Source organism: Panulirus ornatus, chromosome 35, assembly GCF_036320965.1.
Source record: "Panulirus ornatus isolate Po-2019 chromosome 35, ASM3632096v1, whole genome shotgun sequence".
In the NCBI taxonomy this organism is placed as follows: Eukaryota; Metazoa; Arthropoda; class Malacostraca; order Decapoda; family Palinuridae; genus Panulirus; species Panulirus ornatus.
Window position 1 is genome coordinate 2671964 of NC_092258.1, and position 19605 is coordinate 2691568.

Below are 19605 nucleotides of genomic sequence, written 5' to 3' on the forward strand. Positions count from 1 at the left end.
AGTGTGTAGCTCAATCTCCCAGACTGAGCGGCAGTGGGTAAGCAGGGAGAGGGATGAGGTCCCGGCGTCGCTGACGTAATACGTGCAGCAGGGAGGCGAGACGTTTGAGTTGGACGCTGCGCAAAACCACTGAACATCACGAAGCGAAGGAGCCAAGTGGCGAACTTAGAAAAAAAATGCCAGCAGTATACGAATGTTTAAAAAAAAAAGCTCTGTAACATTAGAAAAAGTTTTAAAAAAAAGGCGTTACCAGTGCAGAACTCCCTCCCCCTATATAGAATATATCGGTAAATAACAACAACGAGGTTATCACAAGCAGAAGGTCTTGATGTCAACATTGGGTACAGGGGATTGTCCGCTCTTCAGTACAAGGCTCCTCCGTCGTGTCCAGTGGTCTCCCTGGTGGGGTAGGGAAGAATCTACACCTACCATGGGCACCTGTGTCTCAGAAACGCTCAGGCGATAGTTAAATTGTGAGGAAAGGGAGATCACTCTGGGTAAATAGATCCTCATAATGAGTCACTTCACGCTTGCTATGGCAGGTAAGTTTATTCGTGACTGACCCAAAGCACCATGAGCAATATGCACTGTGTACGAAATGTTGTAATCATCCTTAACATCTTAAAGTAGGTGTTCAAAGATTCTTTTTTTAACTGTTGGTGTAGGCAGTAGTTTGACGTTGACGGCCTTAATGACTCCGGTAGATGACGGGCCTCAAAAGCCAAACAACCAGCATGAAAGATAAAGATGTCATGTTAATACTCCATACTCTCTGTCGCGCTCGTGTTAGAATAGAAATTGTAGATGCGTTTTTAATTCACTTTAGAACACTGTCCGCTTTCCTGTGAATATCCCCCTTTTTCACGGGAACACTACTGGTCAATAGCCTTTCTCCTGTGTTTCTGCAATGGACCATCAAGATGTCTTTTCATCATATTACCAGGGAGACTTCGCGAAGAGGCACCAAATTATACACAATGAGGAAAAACATGGCCTAATTCCTTCACACGTCATATATTGCAAGCCTGAGCGAACAATGGCTCCATACCGAGAATAAAGAAAAAAACGGACTGTAATCTAAAATGACATCGGGAAAAAAAGGTTAATAAATTGTCGATCAGGTTAGATAGCACTGTATAGCCGAGATATCCGTGGCGTCCGTTGGTAGATTTAGGGTCCACGTCAGCCAGAGAGCCCCGCCGGGCACTCGGTCACTAGAGTCGACGATCCCGGGCTTGGCTGCAGTGACCCCGGCCCTAAGGTACGAGGTGTGGCGTGACCCGCTGGTGGGGGTCGGGTCAGCGGCGGCGCACGCTACCTAGCTCGCTAGCCTCTCCGTCCGCGGGTGGTGTTGGGGTCGGGCGGTCGCCGAGCGGGGTCACCGCCAGTGCCTCGCTTCCCGCCATACACACACACACGTGCGTATCTGCTGCTCCTGCTAACCTCGCTCCTCTCCTCCTCCTCCTCCCCCCTGCTATTACTACTGCTGCCGCTGTCACTACTCCTGTACCTGCTACCGGAATATTCCTTACGGTAAGTTCCTTATAGAACTTTTTATTGCATTCCCCAGACGCTCATCAAGTTTAATTTACCCCTCTAAGACCTTGCCTGCAACCTATTAATTTTGGTCGTACACACACACACACACACACACACACACACACACACACCTTATATCCTCCGTCTCCATAGTTTTTGAGTCATCCAACCTGTTTGTGGCGGATGATGTGAAACGTGAAAACCTTTTTCCTGTCAATATATTTCTTTATACCACACGAATCCTTAGAGGACACATATTGTCCTACTCGTTCCCCGTTTCCCTCCCTAGCAATGAAGCATCAAGAGATAGAAAACTAAGCCTTAGAGGAAAAAAAGGTCTTACTTGGTTTCTTCCTCCGTTCCTATTCCTGGAGAGTAATAGTACAGGAGGGAAGAGTTTCCAGCCCCTGCTCCAGCCCCTCTTAATGGCCTACCATGACACGCAGGAGATACGTGAATGATAATCTTTCTCCCCCACCCCCAGGGAGTCTTTCTCCCCTATCCCCAAGGACGATACATATCGAGTGTGTGTGTGTGTGTGTATATATATATATATATATATATATATATATATATATATATATATATATATATATATATAGTATGTACTTGTGATCATCAACTTGTTCATGTGAGTAAGGAGCTACATAATCGTGGGAACCCTCCAACGTGGTTCTTCGTGTCCCTCATTACAGAGAAGAATCTCTCTCTCTCTCTCTCTCTCTCTCTCTCTCTCTCTCTCTCTCTCTCTCTCTCTCTCTCTCTCTCTCTCTATCTATCTATCTATCTATCTCTATCTATTTATCTATCTATCTCTATCTCTATCTCTCTATCTATCTCTCACACCTTCTGGCAACGGTCTGTGGTTTTCGCCGTCAAACAAGATCGGTTGCTGACCTTATTTTCTTCGATGGTTCCCCACTTCGATAAATCCACAGTGAGGTATGATAACCTCGAAGTCAGTTACAATGAGACAGAAGCTGTGACGTGCAATGAATATCCCTGTGAGTTTACATAGGCGAACAATCTTTTATCCATTTCTATGAGATATCTTATCTTAATCTTCCACTTTCCAAGAACGTCAAATACAAAATCATTATTAGCTTTTATCTCAACCCAATCTCATCCCAAGCCATGGGCTCCTCAAATCCTAAGCACTAATCCCAAACATCCAGTATCTAACCCCAGTCCCACCTGCAGTCCAGCCTCAAACCCAAACCATGAGAGGGAAACTAGTCCCCAAACCTCAAACTCCAGCCTCAGTTCCAACCCACGAATGATTCACCCTGGACGTCCGTGTCGACCCCAGATGCAGGCCTAACCCGTGAGCACATCTAAGCCTTCTAGACGGAGTTGTGACACAGCGCTAACCCCCGCCCCCTCACCTCACCGCCAGTCACGCAAGGTGACTGGCCCAAGTCACATAACTCCTCACCATCAGCAACGCTAAATCCTTGAGCGCATCATAACATGACTGGGATGATAGCTCTATCATTTGTCTAGTCTTTCTTACACGTATGACAACTTGATATTTAAGGTCGTGTATTTCCCACTTGGCGTTTGGTTCATGTCTCTGTCGACCATATCACATCCATTTTCGTTATGCGTATTATCAACGTCACTATACATTTTGTCGCAATCTAAAACATAAGTAAAAAGATTCACTCATTTCTCTTCTATATTCTTCATCTATGTACGTCTCATACAGGAAACTGGTTACTTTGAAAGACATCATGAAAGACTATCCCTTCAGGAACCCCCGTGACGTGCAGTGAGAAAGGACATGGCCCTCTGTATAACTACCTTCATCCCTTGAGGGTGTTCTGGCTTTTCCGATTGGTAGATACACAGACGAACCTAACTGTCACGTCAAAAAAACCTAGTCCGTCATGCCAAAGGGTCGTACCGTCGTGCCCACGGATCGTATGGCCGTGGTCAAGAGTCATTTCCGTCGTGTTCAGAGGTCGTGGCGTCGTGCTCAAGACAATACCTATAATTAACGCACGAGTGACGGTATGCAGGAGGATTAATGACCACCATCCAACAATAGCTTTGTAATCAATCTCTGTCGCACACCCCCAGCATAGGCTTAGGCTACGCTACCCTGATCACTGGAGAGAGAGAGAGAGAGAGAGAGAGAGAGAGAGAGAGATGAAAAGAAAGGGAAAAGTAGAAAGGAGAAAAGACAGAGAGGGAAAGAGAAAAACAAATAGAAGAAAGGTAAGGAAAGAAAGAAAGTGGAATGGAAAGAAAGGGAAAAGTAGAAAGGGGAAAAGACAGAGAGGGAAAGAGAAAAACAAATAGAAGAAAGGTAAGGAAAGAAAGAAAGTGGAAGAAGAAGAAGAATCACGAAAAGTCTCTCGTCCCTCCGTTTTAACAGGAGACAAACAGATGTGCTGGAGGTTATATACTGGCAATTATTGCTATAAGATATAATCATCTAGCTGGAGTGACCTTTACGTAACCCACCATCGTATCCTCCAACGTAATCTTGTGCCATAACCTCGTGGTATTACTTAAGGAGTTCCAACCTTGTGTGTCACAGACGCTGAGATCTACCCAGAGCCACACTTTAATACATCTGTGTTCCCCATTTGCGATCGACCTCGTCAACATCACACGGAAGATCAAAACTACAGTCCACAAATTCTCTCAATTGCCCTCTGAACTAACTGGAGAACAGAGCTCTTTTCTTGTTGTTGTTGTTGTTGTTATTGTTGTTTAAGTCGTAATAACTCGAGGCAAAGATCACAGATCACATGGGTAGAGTCAAAAGTAACAACTTCGATGCGAACATCACCAATGCCGTGTGTGGGACACATTCCGCCGGCGGACCCACATTTGCTTGTCGTAGATTTTATGATGGGATCTGATTCATTCGCGTGGCTGACCGACTCCTTCGTGGCAAGTTTATAGTGAACGAAATGACTCTCTGATGACTTACGTTACCTATGTGCGTGCGTCTGTCTGTCTATCTATATGTGCACGTATGTATGTAATTACCGTCGTGTTCAAGGTGGTTAACGTTATGCCATTTTCTTTCCTCAGAATGTTGGCCCTGAGGGATGACGGTGAGTGTGGCGATAAGACATAGTCATGGAGCCAGCCCAATATCAGGTGAGTCTGTGTGTGTGTGTGTGTGTGTGTGTGTGTGTGTGTGTGTGTGTGTGTGTGTACGTAACCCATTAAACCGTAACCTTAATCATGGAATTCCTGTGTGTTAGTAACCACATCACCAGCTTCAACGAATCCCTGAAATCAACCATAACGAATCCCATCCCGCCCGTGTTCCAGATCCCCCTGGTGGTGTCCCCTCCACGCAGGCGGCCGTGGCAACGCCTCTACCTCACGCCCACGCTCTCCTCCGCCGCCCGCGCCCACGGCAGCAGCAGTAACCCCGGACACAGTGAGGCCCCTCCGCCAGACAGCTTGGAGTGGACGCTGAGGTCGGAGTACGACCATGAGAAGCACCTGTTCGTCGACAAGCCTGCCACTCTCCGTCGCCATGGGTTAGACCAACACTCTCTCTCTCTCTCTCTCTCTCTCTCTCTCTCTCTCTCTCTCTCTCTCTCTCTCTCTCTCTCTCTCTCTCTCTCTCTCTCTCTCTCTCTCCCTCATGTGTCCTCTGCATCCACAAAGTCACAGCAGCAATAAGGAGTCCTAGAGTCCTCACGATCCAAAGGTCCTTCCCTCCCACAAGGCATTAAGACCATCTATTCCCTTCCTTCATGTCTTCTTAGAGCAAGAAATCGTGCTGCCCTTAGAAAGTCCCGCCCCCCAGAAATCTTGCATTTTCTTCTGTCACTCAAATCAAATTCTTTTTCAATTCCTTCTTCAACCTACTAAGTCATCAAGATTTGTTTCCCATTAAATCCCTATGCAAGACCAGTTATCAAGTCTCTCAAAACTCATGATTATTCAACCCTGTATGACCTTAAACTCCTTAAGTTATTCAAGATAACAAACACATTGGTGTTCATCGTGTCCACTGAACCCAATATTCTACCGTCCACAAACTGAAGTTCGCTAATCCGTGAACTTCTCAAGACCCTCCATGAATTAAGTTTTTAAATGTCATTAAACCCTTTACATACCATTGATCCTCAAGCCCTTAGATTTTATCTATGCTGTTTCACATCATAAACCCCAATGGACCTTAAATCATCTAAGTATTCAAAGTAAAGATTTACTTAAATCTTTAAAACTCTTAAAACCTCAAATTTTATTCTTAATCCCTATAATTCCTACACTCTAAATGCTGTCAAGTTCCTTGGTTTCTAGATCATTCAACACTTTAAGTTTCTCAAGTCCTGCAGGTCCTTAACTTTGCGCGAGGTTCAGGCGCCCAAACCTCGGCAAACTTTAAAATGTTTCATTGTCGGATTTTCCTCATTACTTCGTCATTTTCGTTGTGTCTGTATATATAGAGCTGTCTAATGTCCAACGTTATCCTGAGGAGATTTTGATCCGTATCTCTTACATATTGCTGTTATGATCTATAATTATCATGACTATAATCATCATTCATTTTTGATCAACAATACCCTCAAAATAGTGGAGCCTGTGACAAGCGACCAGAGATAAGAGCTAAGCTGAAGACCCTGAGACCTGTCATTCAAGTTAGTCACATACCTTACTAAGTGAATAGACCACCAACAGGTGGTGTTATGGTCATACAGGCCATTTAGGAGTCGTATCCGTCGTGTTCAAGGGTCGTAACGTCATGCTCCAAGGGCTGTCAGTCACATACGGGTTTTACCGTCGTGCTCACATGAGTTCCGCTGTGTTCAAGGGTCGTAACATCGTGCTTAAGAGCATGTCGCATTCAAGTGTCTTAAAGTCGTGGTCAAGGACATGAACACCGCCATAATCAAGCGTCGTATCCTCATCCTCAAGGGAAGTAGTATCGTCATATTCAAATGCCTTAACTAAACCCGTGTATGATAATGACATGTACTACCGCTCGCCACCCACCCCAGTTTTCTGAGAAGACGAGATTTATGGCTTTTAATCACGGCCAAGTGTGCCCCTGGCCTCTCCTACGTGGCAGTAGCAATCTGACCAAATGGGAAGCTACGAACCAACAGGCAGATTGAAACGGGCCGTATCATAATTCACCTACGATTGGCTCACTCCCGTCTCGCTCCTCATCGCCTTCACTGTCACAAATGCAATAGGTTCCTGGGTTTAATAGATGCCTCCTGTTTCTCTAGGCGAGTTTGCCGTTATCTAAATGTCTAGTTTTTCTTTCGCAAATAAACTTATCTCTAACTCAAGTTGCTTCCTCTCACTCAAACGCACTTAAGTTAATACACTTTGGTAATTACTAAAGTGATATTAGATCACTCCTCTCACAGAGAAGTGGAAATGACACATGGATCTCAATAAGCGTAGGTACAGGTAGGCATCATCAAGCAAATTAGTTTAATTGCATTGTACAATCCAGTGATTACTGAAGACACATCAGTTTGCCAGGGACTGGCCAGTCTGGGAGGGACAAACAATTTATCTTCGAATCCAGGATTGTCAGTGTAACGGCAGCACTGTTCGTTCAGGGGATGTGCCAGATGGTTTGAAATAAGTGATAGCAGGTGTATTCAACATTACAATGTTCCTACGTATGTTCGAGACGAAAAACGTTCCTGATACACTGTGTATTTTGCGGTATCTGTTACCTGTTCGTTATTAGTAATTTGCCACATGGAGCTGTCGCCAGAGAGTTGTTCTTGATGTAACAATCTGGAAGCGTTGAGTCCCGCTGCTGTCGTGTCGAGCGTAACAGAAAGGATCAAAGTCTTTGACGCTAATGCTGTCAGGGTGTAGAGCATTGCCGGACATAATCATTACACGTGCCTAATGTAAGGATAATCTTGACATTATGACTCGTTATGCCTTAGCTGCCATCACTACCTGAGCAAGGAGGTTAGACTCTCTGGTTAACACCACCACCTCGCCATGCATAAGGTAATTCAATGTTACGTCTACCATCTTAAATCCAAGAAACGATCGGGCTGATATTTTACCACTGGGTGTAAATAATCTTCCTGAATGACTCATTTGAAAGCTGTTTTGCCTCCATCTTATCTTCGTGTGGGATATCCTTCTCCCATACCGGTATTACCACTCGTAAGCTATGTTTACCTTCTTAATCTATACAGTAAACATTCAAGGTGATATAAAAGAAGCAATACGGTTGACGGGCGTTGAGATGGAAGTTTGATTTATTTATGCAGTTTCATAATTGTCCGCAAAATGAGTATCATACTTAACTTAAACTTTGATTTAGTTCATTCAGTTGCTAGATTTGTCAAGTCTAACGGGAAGGAAAAGTTTTCTTAGTTGCTTAAAACGATGATAACTCATATATTAATATATATATATATATATATATATATATATATATATATATATATATATATATATATATATATATATATATATATATATATATATATATACATATATATATATATATATATATATATATATATATATATACATATATATACATATATATATATATATATATATATATATATATATAGATAGATAGATAGATAGATAGATAGATAGATAGATAGATAGATAGATAAATAATACTCTCAGCGCTGTCAACATAAAACATTTCACTTGCACTGAGAAAAAAAACACAGGAAATTAGAATTACCAAGCGAACGTGTTTACAAAAAAACCTTAACTTTGAAAATACAAATTGAATCAGCACAAAATCGTGGTCATTTTTATTTTCGTATATCACATGTGAAACATCAAACAGTAATCCCGAAACAATGAAGTTTTTCTTTGCTCATAATATCTTTCTGAGTAAAAACCATCATAGAAAAACCAGGATTATTTTCCCCTGTAGCCTTGAGGATTGACGTGACGTCATCCTTCCCTCACACCTGGTCGAGACCTAAGCCACTACACATACCTACCTGGTCACGACCTCTTGCCCCGCTCACACCTGGTCACACGAATCCCTTCCCCGTCCACAGGCGAGACCAGAGGCTGTGTCAGGAGGCACAGGCGCGGAGGACGGCTCTGAAGGAGGCCAGGGAGGCGCTCATGCAGGCCGGTGACGGGCAGGAGGACGGACGCTGGGAGAGGCTAGAGGGAGAGGAACAGGATGATGACTTCACCTGTGATACCTGGTCGGACTCAGATCGCTCCACACACGGTACCGTCCATTATCATCATTAGTATCGTCATTATCATTAGGTGTATCAGCACTCCAGAGGCAAGGAACATAGCCATTCTGATAAGCATATTCAGTTTACGAAGTTTTGATAGTAAAAGTCACTATGGATTATCCCATGTAATAATAATAATAATAATAATAATAATAATAATAATAATAATAAAAATAATAACAATAATAATAATGATAATAATAATAACGATAACTGATGATAATGATAATCATAATGATAATAACCCGGTGGTCACATGTGAGTGTGTTATTGTGTTGAGCCTCAAGGGTCAAACCTTAAACATATCGACCGTAGACCAACGCGGCTTCGCGTGCAAGTTCCCCTTCAAATCCGTCTCTCTTGAGGCCATCAGAAGAATCATTACATAACATGAAAGTAGAAGCAGCAATTGTAACCCTTTTCTGATCCAATTCTCTGAGTCTAACTGCCATGATTACAAGTCTTAAGAAAAAAATAAAGTTAAATTGGGGACTTAATTAGAAGACGCTTGTGTTGAGCGGACGCCGACAAAACATCTCTTGATGTACGATGATTGTCTTGTGTTCTGACAGTATATGACCTGCTGAAAATGTTGACACGCAATCAATGATTTAATGCACCCAACATTTATTATTACTGGGATCAATCTCATTATTCATTCTCTTAATTCACACTATCATAAGACGGTTGTAAATGCTTCGCTTCCGAATATTCCTTTAATGATATCAAATATCTTTTCTTTTAAGCTATAAACCTTAGGGAACAGTCTGGTGGCTTACAGAACATTTATCTTTAAGACAACATAACTATTTACTAAAGATATCTTTTCGGTCGGAAATGAATGAAAATAACGTTGTGTTAATCCATGCGCCACAATCTGGATATACAAGGTGTCTCATTATGGCTCTCGGAGGTAAGTAATCACCTTGATCTCATTATACTTTGATTGTTACGTGTTATATTTCTCTTAGGATCTGCACTTGTTGTTAATGTGGCGTTTGTTGCACAGGCATGAGTGCGGTGGGCGAGTGTACAGATGTGGCGTTCGTGGAGCTGAAGTATTGTTAATGGTGTTGATGTGGTGTTTGCTGAAGTATTGTTTGTGGTACTGATGTGGTGTTTGTGGTACTAATTCATGTACCGTCTGTGGCGCAGGTGAGGGCGTGCCATTGCGAGGGCCTCGGGTGGTGAGGGTGCGAACGCGCGACTCTCTGGCTAACGCCCTTCTGTACTCTCCTCGACCCACACACACCCTCACCGTGCCCAAGGCCTCCCCGGGATACGCGAGGAACCCCGACGGCGCCTTCTTCACCTCCTAGCCCCAGCGACCGAGAACCCCAGATACCCTCCTTGCTGCACGCCGGTATGACCCCCGAGCAAGGGAGTACACTCCTGGGGGTATGTTCCAGGGTCGTACCGTCCTGGCAAAGCAGACGGCTTCTTCAGAAGTTCCAAATGACTGTCATGAAGCCTGGGAAGGAGAGTGATCCTACGACGTCCTTAGTTATACAGACTGGTGACAGCTGAGCGTCCAGAGATGACCGACCCTTCTCCTCCCAGACTTCAGAAAAATGATCAAACAAACATTTATTTTCAGCACTTGAAAAATGCTCTTATATAAAAGCAGTGATGGGCTGAAGAGACCGCATCAATTTCTCTTTTATTGATGGAAGTTCCAAGTGCTTCAGATTACTCCAAACAATGAATTTTCATTGTTGTTATAGATACTGGCATAAGGAACATAGTTCGTGGCTTATGCGCTGTCGACAGATTACATTCACTCATCACACCACTTCTCTTAACTATTCCTCAAATATACTGGATACATCTTTGCCATCTATAAACTTTAAAGGCAAATATACTGGATACATCTTTGCCATCTATAAACTTTAAAGGCATTTAGAATACTAAAACTTTCAATCATGTCTATAATATAATAAGCATGCAAAGCTAGTGGCTAAGTCTGCACTCATTTTAACCTAACCCAACCAAATATAATCTACGAGCGTAAATAAACACTAGATGGGATAGGGGAATCAAAGTAATCCAGATTATGTAATGCTGGACATCCTATCCATTCTATCATTCATGCGAATCAATCAATACATCATCTATAAAACATAGAAGTATGTAATAATATTACTTTCTGTTGTGTATGTCAGCATAAAGAAAAACGTGTTTATATGTAATCAACATATTCAAATAACATCGTTATTTCTTATATACATAAGTTCTAGATTTATCTTGATGTAAAACATAAGACCGCTTTCTAATTATACCTCATTAAATAAACTGAAATTGACTAAATCTTTCTTCCTTTCCCTAGTCTTTCCTCGGGAAACCCAACCCTAATGGTAGCTCTAGTACCTTACCTCACGTCTGAAGATGGTGGTGACGTCATTTTCGGGTGGAGCCCAGTTAGAAGATGGCCAGCAACGAAATCTGAGAAAATCATAAGCAATAATCTCTTTACTGCTCTGTCCAGTTTATGGTAATTCGTGAAAAAATAAATCTTGTCAGTTGTGAAAACGTGACTAAAATATGTTGTCAAATTGTTCCTTAAAGTTTCATTCTTTTCAAATACTTCTTAAACTGCAATCAAACATTTACATAGACAAATAGTATCATGTTATACCATTCAACTCCCAGGCCTCCTATTATGGAACTGCTACAGCTACAAGGCTGCACTCCGCTCAGGAGCAGAGAAATGGACTCCTTTAGTGCGAGAAGACCCTTGAAAAGACTGTACTCCTTTCTCTCCACAGACGATATACAACCTTGCTAAAGATGACTTCTCGCTCCCGATGAGATCCAATAACACACACACACACACACACACACACACACACACACACACACACATTTTATATATATATATATATATATATATATATATATATATATATATATATATATATATATATATATATACATATATATATTACTAGCAACATAAATACTAGAAGGGTTGTTGGAAAGGTATTATCTTACAGTTAATGTTGACATGTTGGAGCATGTTGATACGCTTTATCGATCAAATACAATCAAGTTGAGCGTAATTCTAAATCACAAAACGTAACCTATTTCATGCAAACTTTCTTTAAAATGAGGCACAAAGCATAACAATCTCCAGAGACTGGTAATTGCCACGATTTGAAATAATGTGATAAACATCAGATTTTCAGCTTGGACGCAAACAAGTTAAACTATTGAAGAAAATCACCTAAATATTGAGTTCTCTGTTGTTATAGTAAATATGAAATAACACCGTGATTCACTCGGCTAATTCATCCTCACGTAGTTTTGTGTTTGTTCCGTATTCAGCAGAGCATATACTTCTTATAATAAACAATATAACAATATTACAAAAGAAGTGAGCACTGTAATCAAACCTGGACAACGAGCGATATTCCATCGTGCAACCAAACGTCATCCACGGAGGACAACACGCAAGGAATTATGGGTAACTACAAACAAAAGAACCTCACGCTGCGTGTGTTTCATCACTTCGTAAAGACAGTAATCAATGCAATCAAATCTTTATCAATTCTACGTTTTTATTTAGAGAATAGCAATATAAATGATAAATCAAGGAATATATATTATTACATTGTCCTCAAATCCCGCATCCCGAAACTTTGCCGCCCACTTTGCAGAGTTTATTCATAGCAGTAAAATGTGTAATAAGGAAAGCACAGCTTTTAAACTTAGCTTTTCTGCAGATATTTATAAATTTTCTGGATCAGAATAATTTGTTTTCGGTGAATACCGAATACAAGAGTTTCAACAAAGTTTTCAATAGGTATCCGTTTTCTTTACAATCTAATGTATAATAGAAAATGTAATAGTTTGAGATGCTATGCTAGTAGTTTAAGGCCGTAGTAGAAGCAGTTTTTTTTAGAAGTAGCAGTAGTAGTAGCAGTGGTAGAAGTTGTTGTTGTACTATTGTTTATTATGTAATTATGAAATGCATTAAGTAGCAGCCGTGTGCAAGGATTTAGCTATGTATATCGCTATGTATGTTTATTATATTTCATTGAAGTACTTTGTTTCATTTACTAGCAACACTTTTATGATGATAAGCTCTTTTGTTGAACTATTCATCTTATGTTTTTGTGTACCCAAGAGCCTTAAAAACTGAACGTACTTTATTAAGTTAGTCATAATGTGCTCTCTCTCTCTCTCTCTCTCTCTCTCTCTCTCTCTCTCTCTCTCTCTCTCTCTCTCTCTCTCTCTCTCTCTCTCTCTCTCTCTCTCTCTCTCTCTCTCTCTTCATATATATATATATATATATATATATATATATATATATATATATGCAGAGAAAAAAATTAAGTCAGAAGAACATACAAAAACATGCTAGAGAGGGAATGAAAGCATTTGGTAAGGAAAAAAGATTTACTGTAAAGTTTTCCTCGAAACTTGAGAACAAGGAGCCAGTACACCAGCACTCAGCTAACTCCAGACATGGTCTACAGTCACACAGCAGCCGAGCTGTGGTCACAACAGCCGAGCTGTGGTCACAGCAGCCGAGCTGTGGCCACAACAGCCGAGCTGTGGTCACAACAGCCGAGCTGTGGTCACAACAGCCGAGCTGTGGTCACGTGTCTCTCCTCCTAACTGCGTGAGGCGCTAGTAGCCCGACACAGGCAGCGGCTGTGGTGTTCAAAAATGCCCATTGAACAGTGGAAGTATTGGCGGCCGTAGGAGTTCTCCCCAGTGTCGAGCGTGACGTCACTCAGGAAGACAGCGGTGCCCATGTCGTGTGGGTGACCAACGAGCCACATGTTGGTCTGCAGGGACACGCTCCTCCCGTCCACCGTCTGCCATTCCTCGCCCACTTTCTCGACTCCGATCCACATGTAAGGGTCAGGGTCGTAGGTAGCGCCTGGAAGGGAAGCCATCTTAGTGTGACTGGTGCTGCTGGCATGATGACGTAACAGGTATAGTACAGGAGGGGAAACGTCACTGGTTATGTGAAATAGTACATACACACACACACACACACACACACACACACACACACACACACAGTGACTAGCAGTCTTGCAAGTGTTAAACACAGACATGTTTAGTGACGTGTTGAATGTCGTGTTAATGTTGATGTTTAGCGTTAATCCAGTAACTCATTTATGTTAAAAATCAGAGACACAAGATAAATGATTCTATCCCGTTAGCACATGAATGCCCTTCGTGGCGCTGATGCCTCTGTGTTATAACTTGAGGCCGATTATTTACTGAATGAAGTAACAAAAGCGATTATGAGAATTAATACAGTAAATACAAACGATAGAAATGATTATTCCTGTAAAACTTTCAACGCAAATACATCGTAAACCAAAGTCTGAGCTCCGAACTCTGTCGAAATCGTACCTCAGAGAAGTGTTTGACCTGGAGGTGGTAACGTCAGTGCGATGACCATTATATAAACCTGTGAGGACTCACCGATCACCAGCCAAGCCGTCGAGAACGCCTCGAGCTGTTCAGCATCGTCGAAGGTGGCGAGGTCGACGTGGAACTCGGAGGTGGAGAGATCCTGACAGAGTTTGCGGCAGTCATCCCAGGTCAGGTCGACTCCTTGCTGGTCGATGACCCCGAAACATCCTCCGCCAGCCTCGAAGAATCCTGTTGGGCACTGAGCAGCTGTGGAGGAGACCAGAACAATGTTATCTTTACTGAGGCATTACGTTTCTTTTGGGATTTGATAGTGCCTCACATCTTGACAGTGCCTCACATCTTGACAGTGCCTCACATCTTGACAGTTCCTCACATCTGATCTCTAAATGGCAAGTAATCCTCTGCAAATGTCGATATAATCATCTACCTTAGTGTAAAAGACTCAGAATTTTTTGTCCAGTATTTTGTCTACACGATATCTCAGTAACCTGGAGTGTATAATGCCACTCACCCACGGAGGCCACGACTGTAGCGAGGACCAACCTTGCCAGGAGGGACATCTTGTCTGTGTGGAGATCACGACGACGTCGCACATCTTATACCTCAGCGAGGTGGCCATGAAGGGTCGGGAGTGCGAAGAAAATCAACGGCGGGACAATATTGCACATATCGATACTGAGGGAAGTATGTAATGAGGATTCTGATTGGCCAATAGAGCTAGCTAGTCTTGCTGGCGATAGTGATTACCATTGATTACTGTGATACACGTGACAACATGGTGCCCTCAGGTTTAGGGTTCCCAGCGACGACAGTCGAGGTCATACATGCATCTGAAAGGGGAAGTTCTTATCTATTCTTGGTCTGACTTTAGCCTCCAGCTGCAGTCTTTTATAGCAAGCTACGTGGCACATCTCACGTCCACCGAATCAATCTACAAGTACCACATCCCCTGACGTCAGACATCAGTATCAAGAAGTTACGAATCTTGCTCAGGATTCCCCTAATGTCACACGAAGTACGCCGAGCATTTTCTTTTAAGACTTTATTCTTGCGGTGGTTGCATATCGAGACCTTAGAACTCCTCTATGTTTCTCTTCTTCCTCCTCAATCCTCCTACTTCGGTGTCTTTTACCACATGACACTCCATGGTAACCACAGCTTCTGACCAAGTGTCTGTAGAGAAAAGGTTCAGGCATTGATCTGTTCCTCCCAGTCCCTTCTCTCATTATAGGTTCAATGATCTCTCGAAATTTGTCCTCTTCTTCTTCCTCCTCCTCTTTCACCTATTCCGTTTCTTCCTCTTTCTTGAACTCGCATTTGGCACCTGTATATTTTTTCTATGTCCTCCACAATTGGCTCTTCTACAAAATTCATAAATCCTTTCGCTTTCGTAAATCCTTACTCTGATATAAGACGACACTAAACCAGAATACATGTATAAAGTAATTATCCAATGGCTATAACTCAGTATCTGCAGCAATATAAGAAGGTTTGGCTGAAATTATCTCTGTGGATTCCGATAACAACTTAAATCAATTTTCTACACGTAAGTTGTACTCTGAATTTGGATTTTGGAATAAAGACCATAAGGGCTCACGACTGATATTTGACGAGTCATTATTAATAAGTATTAACAACTTCATACAACACTATCGCAGGATGACGGTGACGGGCCGGAAGGCTTAACTTTCATCCAACTATAAAACTTGTGTTTGTTTGTGTTGATCTGACGAAACATTTGGTCGGTACGGTGGGACTCCCACACTGGAGATCTCAGAAGCAAAGGTATTGGTGGACGTTCTTCAGGTCTGTGACTGTGGGAAGCTGTGTGTGTGTGCGCGTGTGTGTGTGTGCATGTGTATGACAGTATGTGTATGTTTGTGAGTGCCGTGTGCAAAGGCTAGAATGAGGCGCCTGACGACAGTGGGTCGCGGTACATCAGCAACCCCCATATCCTGGCCTACTCCCACGCCCCCACACTGTCACCTTCCACGACCTCCGCTTCCACCACCCACCCACCGCCTCCACTCTCATTTAATTTACCCCTAAGACAAGGTTGGTGTATGACCATAATACACCCGTTCATCACGTGGCATGAGAGCGTTCTAACATTCGAAGCTGTTTCGACATCATTTGCCACAAGATGTCTCACACACGGTCCCTGAAAAGACTTACTTCCAGACGAAACCATAACAAAGGTGGTCCTCCAGCAGGAGTGTCAGGAAGTCTGACCTACTTCGTCTGATTGACTTACACTAGATAACTTCTCAATAACTCTAGACTCAGGGCAGCACACGAGAGCTTGTGGCTGGCGGGCCTTAATATGGAAAGCCTCTGAATTCGACTGTTTTCAGAAGTTTTCACTCTGTCTTTACCAGATCGTAAGTTCTGCGTATAAGAATCTATCTACAAAAGGTGTTCTTAAAACACGACCAACGCCCCGTGTGCCCCATTATTTGGTTCTATTTTTATTCTTTCCGGACTTTCAACTGAATGATAAACCCGGTACAGTGATAGTGTGGCCTCGGCTCGGAAGTCTTGTCAACACGTTCCCTTTCCATAAGCACTACGTATAGTAGCGACGGTCAGCGAGCCAGCCTGGCGAACGCCCTGGGGAACAGTACCACCTGACGCAGTAATCAGTGACGAGGAACGACCAGGATGTGGAAAACACTCCACTGAAGTAGCAGGAGACCTTGTGACGGACAGACACGTAGGCGGACGGACATGATACAGGGATATGAACATGACGTTAAAAGCTCTGACGTGGGTCGAACGGGAGAGGAACCTGGTAAAGGACCTTGGGGATGCGAGAGCTGTAGGTCCAGGAGGATATATGCAAGGGTCCTGAAACCCACCACACGGGGAGAGAGAGAGAGAGAGAGAGAGAGAGAGAGAGAGAATAGTTATTTTTCCAACCAAAAAGCGTTGCCAGACAGCTGACGACTCGACCAGGCCAGGAGAGATAAAGGTTGTCAGATGAGCCCTCTCTCCCCCCACCTCAGACAGTGAGAACCAACCCATCTGGGGAGCCAATCAGGGGTCAGGCTTATGAACCTGCGTCAGGCAACACCTCCAGTAAGGTGAACGCCAATAAGATGACAGTATGCTTTTAACTCTCGATTCTGAATGGTTCTAAGTTCAGTAGATGTTATAACTGTATCATTATCGACCATCGCATCTGCTACGGTGTTTGCTTTGAAATTCTTTCTGTTACTTTAATGATAATGTGATTATAGAATTTGTCTCAATTACAATCATGTACACTTTGAAACACATGTATTCATACGCCATTTGTCTTTAAATGGTCATTAAATTCTTTCATACTTCATTACATTCACTGTGTATCTATATTGTCAGTAACTTCAAAGCAAACTTAGAAATGGAGAATCGTATCATTACGTTACATATATTCAGATCCTCAGATGAATCAAGACCTATGCCTCACGTAGAATCAGAGAGTCCTAACCGATTTGAACTGCCCTGTGAAAAGACAGTTGTTGGATACCGCAACTGATACAATCATCATGTTCTACCCAGCCAGCCCCTCACAGGTCAGTTCTCATCATGTGGACCTCGTCTCCAGTCGTGTTCCTCCTCCCTCTGCTCCTCGTGGCCGTACGTGCCGGTAAGAGAACATTGGGAAGGGAATAAATTACGTCAGGCCTATAGAGGCAGGAAGCAGGGGCGAGTCTGGCAGACAAGCAAGCCAAGACTATAGGGGCACGTCAGACTTATAAGGATACTGGTGTGTGCATTTGTGTTTTTGTGTGTGTTCACCTATTTGTAATGTACGTGTGGAGAGGGAGCTTTAAACTCAAGGGACCCCATTTCTCACTATAAACCTTTCAAAAGTGTTGGTCTTTTCATAGTCGCACATCCACTACGATATTCTTCACGCCGACAGGAGCTGAGTGCCCTACGGGATTCTTCAGTGCCCTGGACGGATGTTTCCTGGTGGGCGAACAGGAGGGAGGAGGCCCCACAAACCTTGGATGGCAGGCAGCCAGGGACAGGTGTACCGCCCTCTTCCGAGGGGGGTGGACCATCGACCTCGCCACCTTCGACTCCGTCGCCCAGCTTGAGTCTGTCTCCCAGAGCTGGGCTGTGATCGGTAAGCCTCCTGTAGTTAGAGGGTATTCACTTTCTGGGATGTGGCTATAAGTATCATGATTGTAAGTGAGACGAGTAAAAGTATGGGACGACTCATGAGGTTCTAATGTCGTCTTCAATGGTCGTACAGTTTACCTCATGGGGATTAAGTGCTACGATAGCACGACTGAGGTGTCATGATATTGTGTCTAGGATGATACAGTCTTCCTGCTGGGCACAAGCATAACTTCGTCTTAGCATTACGGTATGGATTACAGTCAGGCACTTGGATATCACACACGTGATTACAGCTGATTACAATACCATTATATTACATCTGTAAACCTTAAGGCTCTTTAGAGTGTGTCCTCGGCTCTGAAATGGGTTCTACGTCCCTCCTGTTTTGCAGTTATGGAATTCCGTGTGCGTGTGTGTGTGTGTGTGTGTGTGTGTGTGTGTGTGTGCTGTGGTAGTCTGGGATGATGGAAAGGCACGTGTGGCTTTGATGTGTCAGTCGTTATAAAATAAGAAAAGTATCTGAAAAGAAAAAGAAAAATCCATCTTGTCATAGAACTCTTTTGTAGGTGGGTCGTTTGATTACGAGTACCCATACATGTGGGTCGGCATCCACAAGGTGGGCGACCAGTTCCTGGGTGTGGATGGCAAGTCTGTGTCCTCCTCCTCCTACATATGGCAAGTGGCTCACCCTCGACTGGAGAACCAGTTCGTCTACCTGGACGACGTCACCCTCTCCACTGGTCAAAATTCCTTCGGCCGACTGTACGCCGTCAGCTCCCCAAGTACTGTGGTCCGCAGGTACATGTGTCGGGCTACGTCCAGCCCTGCCCCTGCCTCCAACTCGTAATGTACAGGTCACTCCTCAAAGCAGAAGCTAAACTTTACTGACCTCTCAATAATGATCACGACTTTAATGGACTTTATAAAACAGATAGACGTCAATTTCATTTGAAATGATTGCCATTATAAAGTAGTTCTATGTAACTACAATAATAAAGAAGAAACTCTGTGGCTTTTTTTTTCTAATTATATATAAACTGATCTTTCACGAGCTACGTACGTATCTGGTAATGAAGAGAACCACAGAAGCAAAATTTATTGTGATTATCATTACTGACACAACTGCTGAACAAGCTTCCTGCACAACCTGTACAGTTCTGCTTATCTGAGAGTATCACAGACTCTAGTTGGCTGATCTGGGTCTCCCGAGATGAATGCCATCACCTCTGGAGTGCTACTCTGGGTCATCCTGGACGACGAAACTTTCCTCCAGTTGAATAAAACTGTCTGAATGAAAGACTTTGTTTACCTTCCAGCCAATCCAAAAATATAATAGACTATTTTTCCCTCTAGGATGATGATGTTGCGA

General features: G+C 43.1%; 3 protein-coding genes across 4 annotated transcripts; 2 read left to right on the forward strand and 1 right to left on the reverse strand.

Moving 5' to 3' along the window:
• Positions 1-1350: 1350 nt before the first annotated feature.
• LOC139760224 (uncharacterized) lies at positions 1351-11036 on the forward strand. Of its 2 annotated transcripts, none has more exons than XM_071683153.1 (5): positions 1351-1418; positions 4588-4656; positions 4834-5048; positions 8535-8716; positions 9885-11036. In XM_071683153.1, the coding sequence occupies exons 2-5, from the start codon at positions 4636-4638 to the stop codon at positions 10046-10048; spliced, it is 582 nt and encodes a 193-aa protein (XP_071539254.1). In that variant the 5' UTR covers positions 1351-1418; positions 4588-4635; the 3' UTR covers positions 10049-11036. The 2 variants fall into 2 exon arrangements, with proteins under 2 accessions (XP_071539254.1, XP_071539253.1); XM_071683152.1 differs by having other exon boundaries at positions 1393-1533.
• A 2072-nt stretch (positions 11037-13108) lies between these two features.
• On the reverse strand, positions 13109-14798 carry LOC139760080 (uncharacterized). The gene is made up of 3 exons (XM_071682881.1): positions 14638-14798; positions 14175-14372; positions 13109-13617 (listed from the first exon to the last, which is right to left on the reverse strand). Exons 1-3 carry the CDS (start codon positions 14684-14686, stop codon positions 13346-13348), a joined length of 519 nt encoding a protein of 172 aa, XP_071538982.1. The 5' UTR covers positions 14687-14798; the 3' UTR covers positions 13109-13345.
• Positions 14799-17669: 2871 nt separating this feature from the next.
• On the forward strand, positions 17670-19533 carry LOC139760079 (uncharacterized). Its single transcript, XM_071682880.1, has 3 exons — positions 17670-17754; positions 18034-18240; positions 18803-19533. The coding sequence occupies exons 1-3, from the start codon at positions 17694-17696 to the stop codon at positions 19081-19083; spliced, it is 549 nt and encodes a 182-aa protein (XP_071538981.1). The 5' UTR covers positions 17670-17693; the 3' UTR covers positions 19084-19533.
• The last annotated feature ends 72 nt before the right edge of the window (positions 19534-19605 follow it).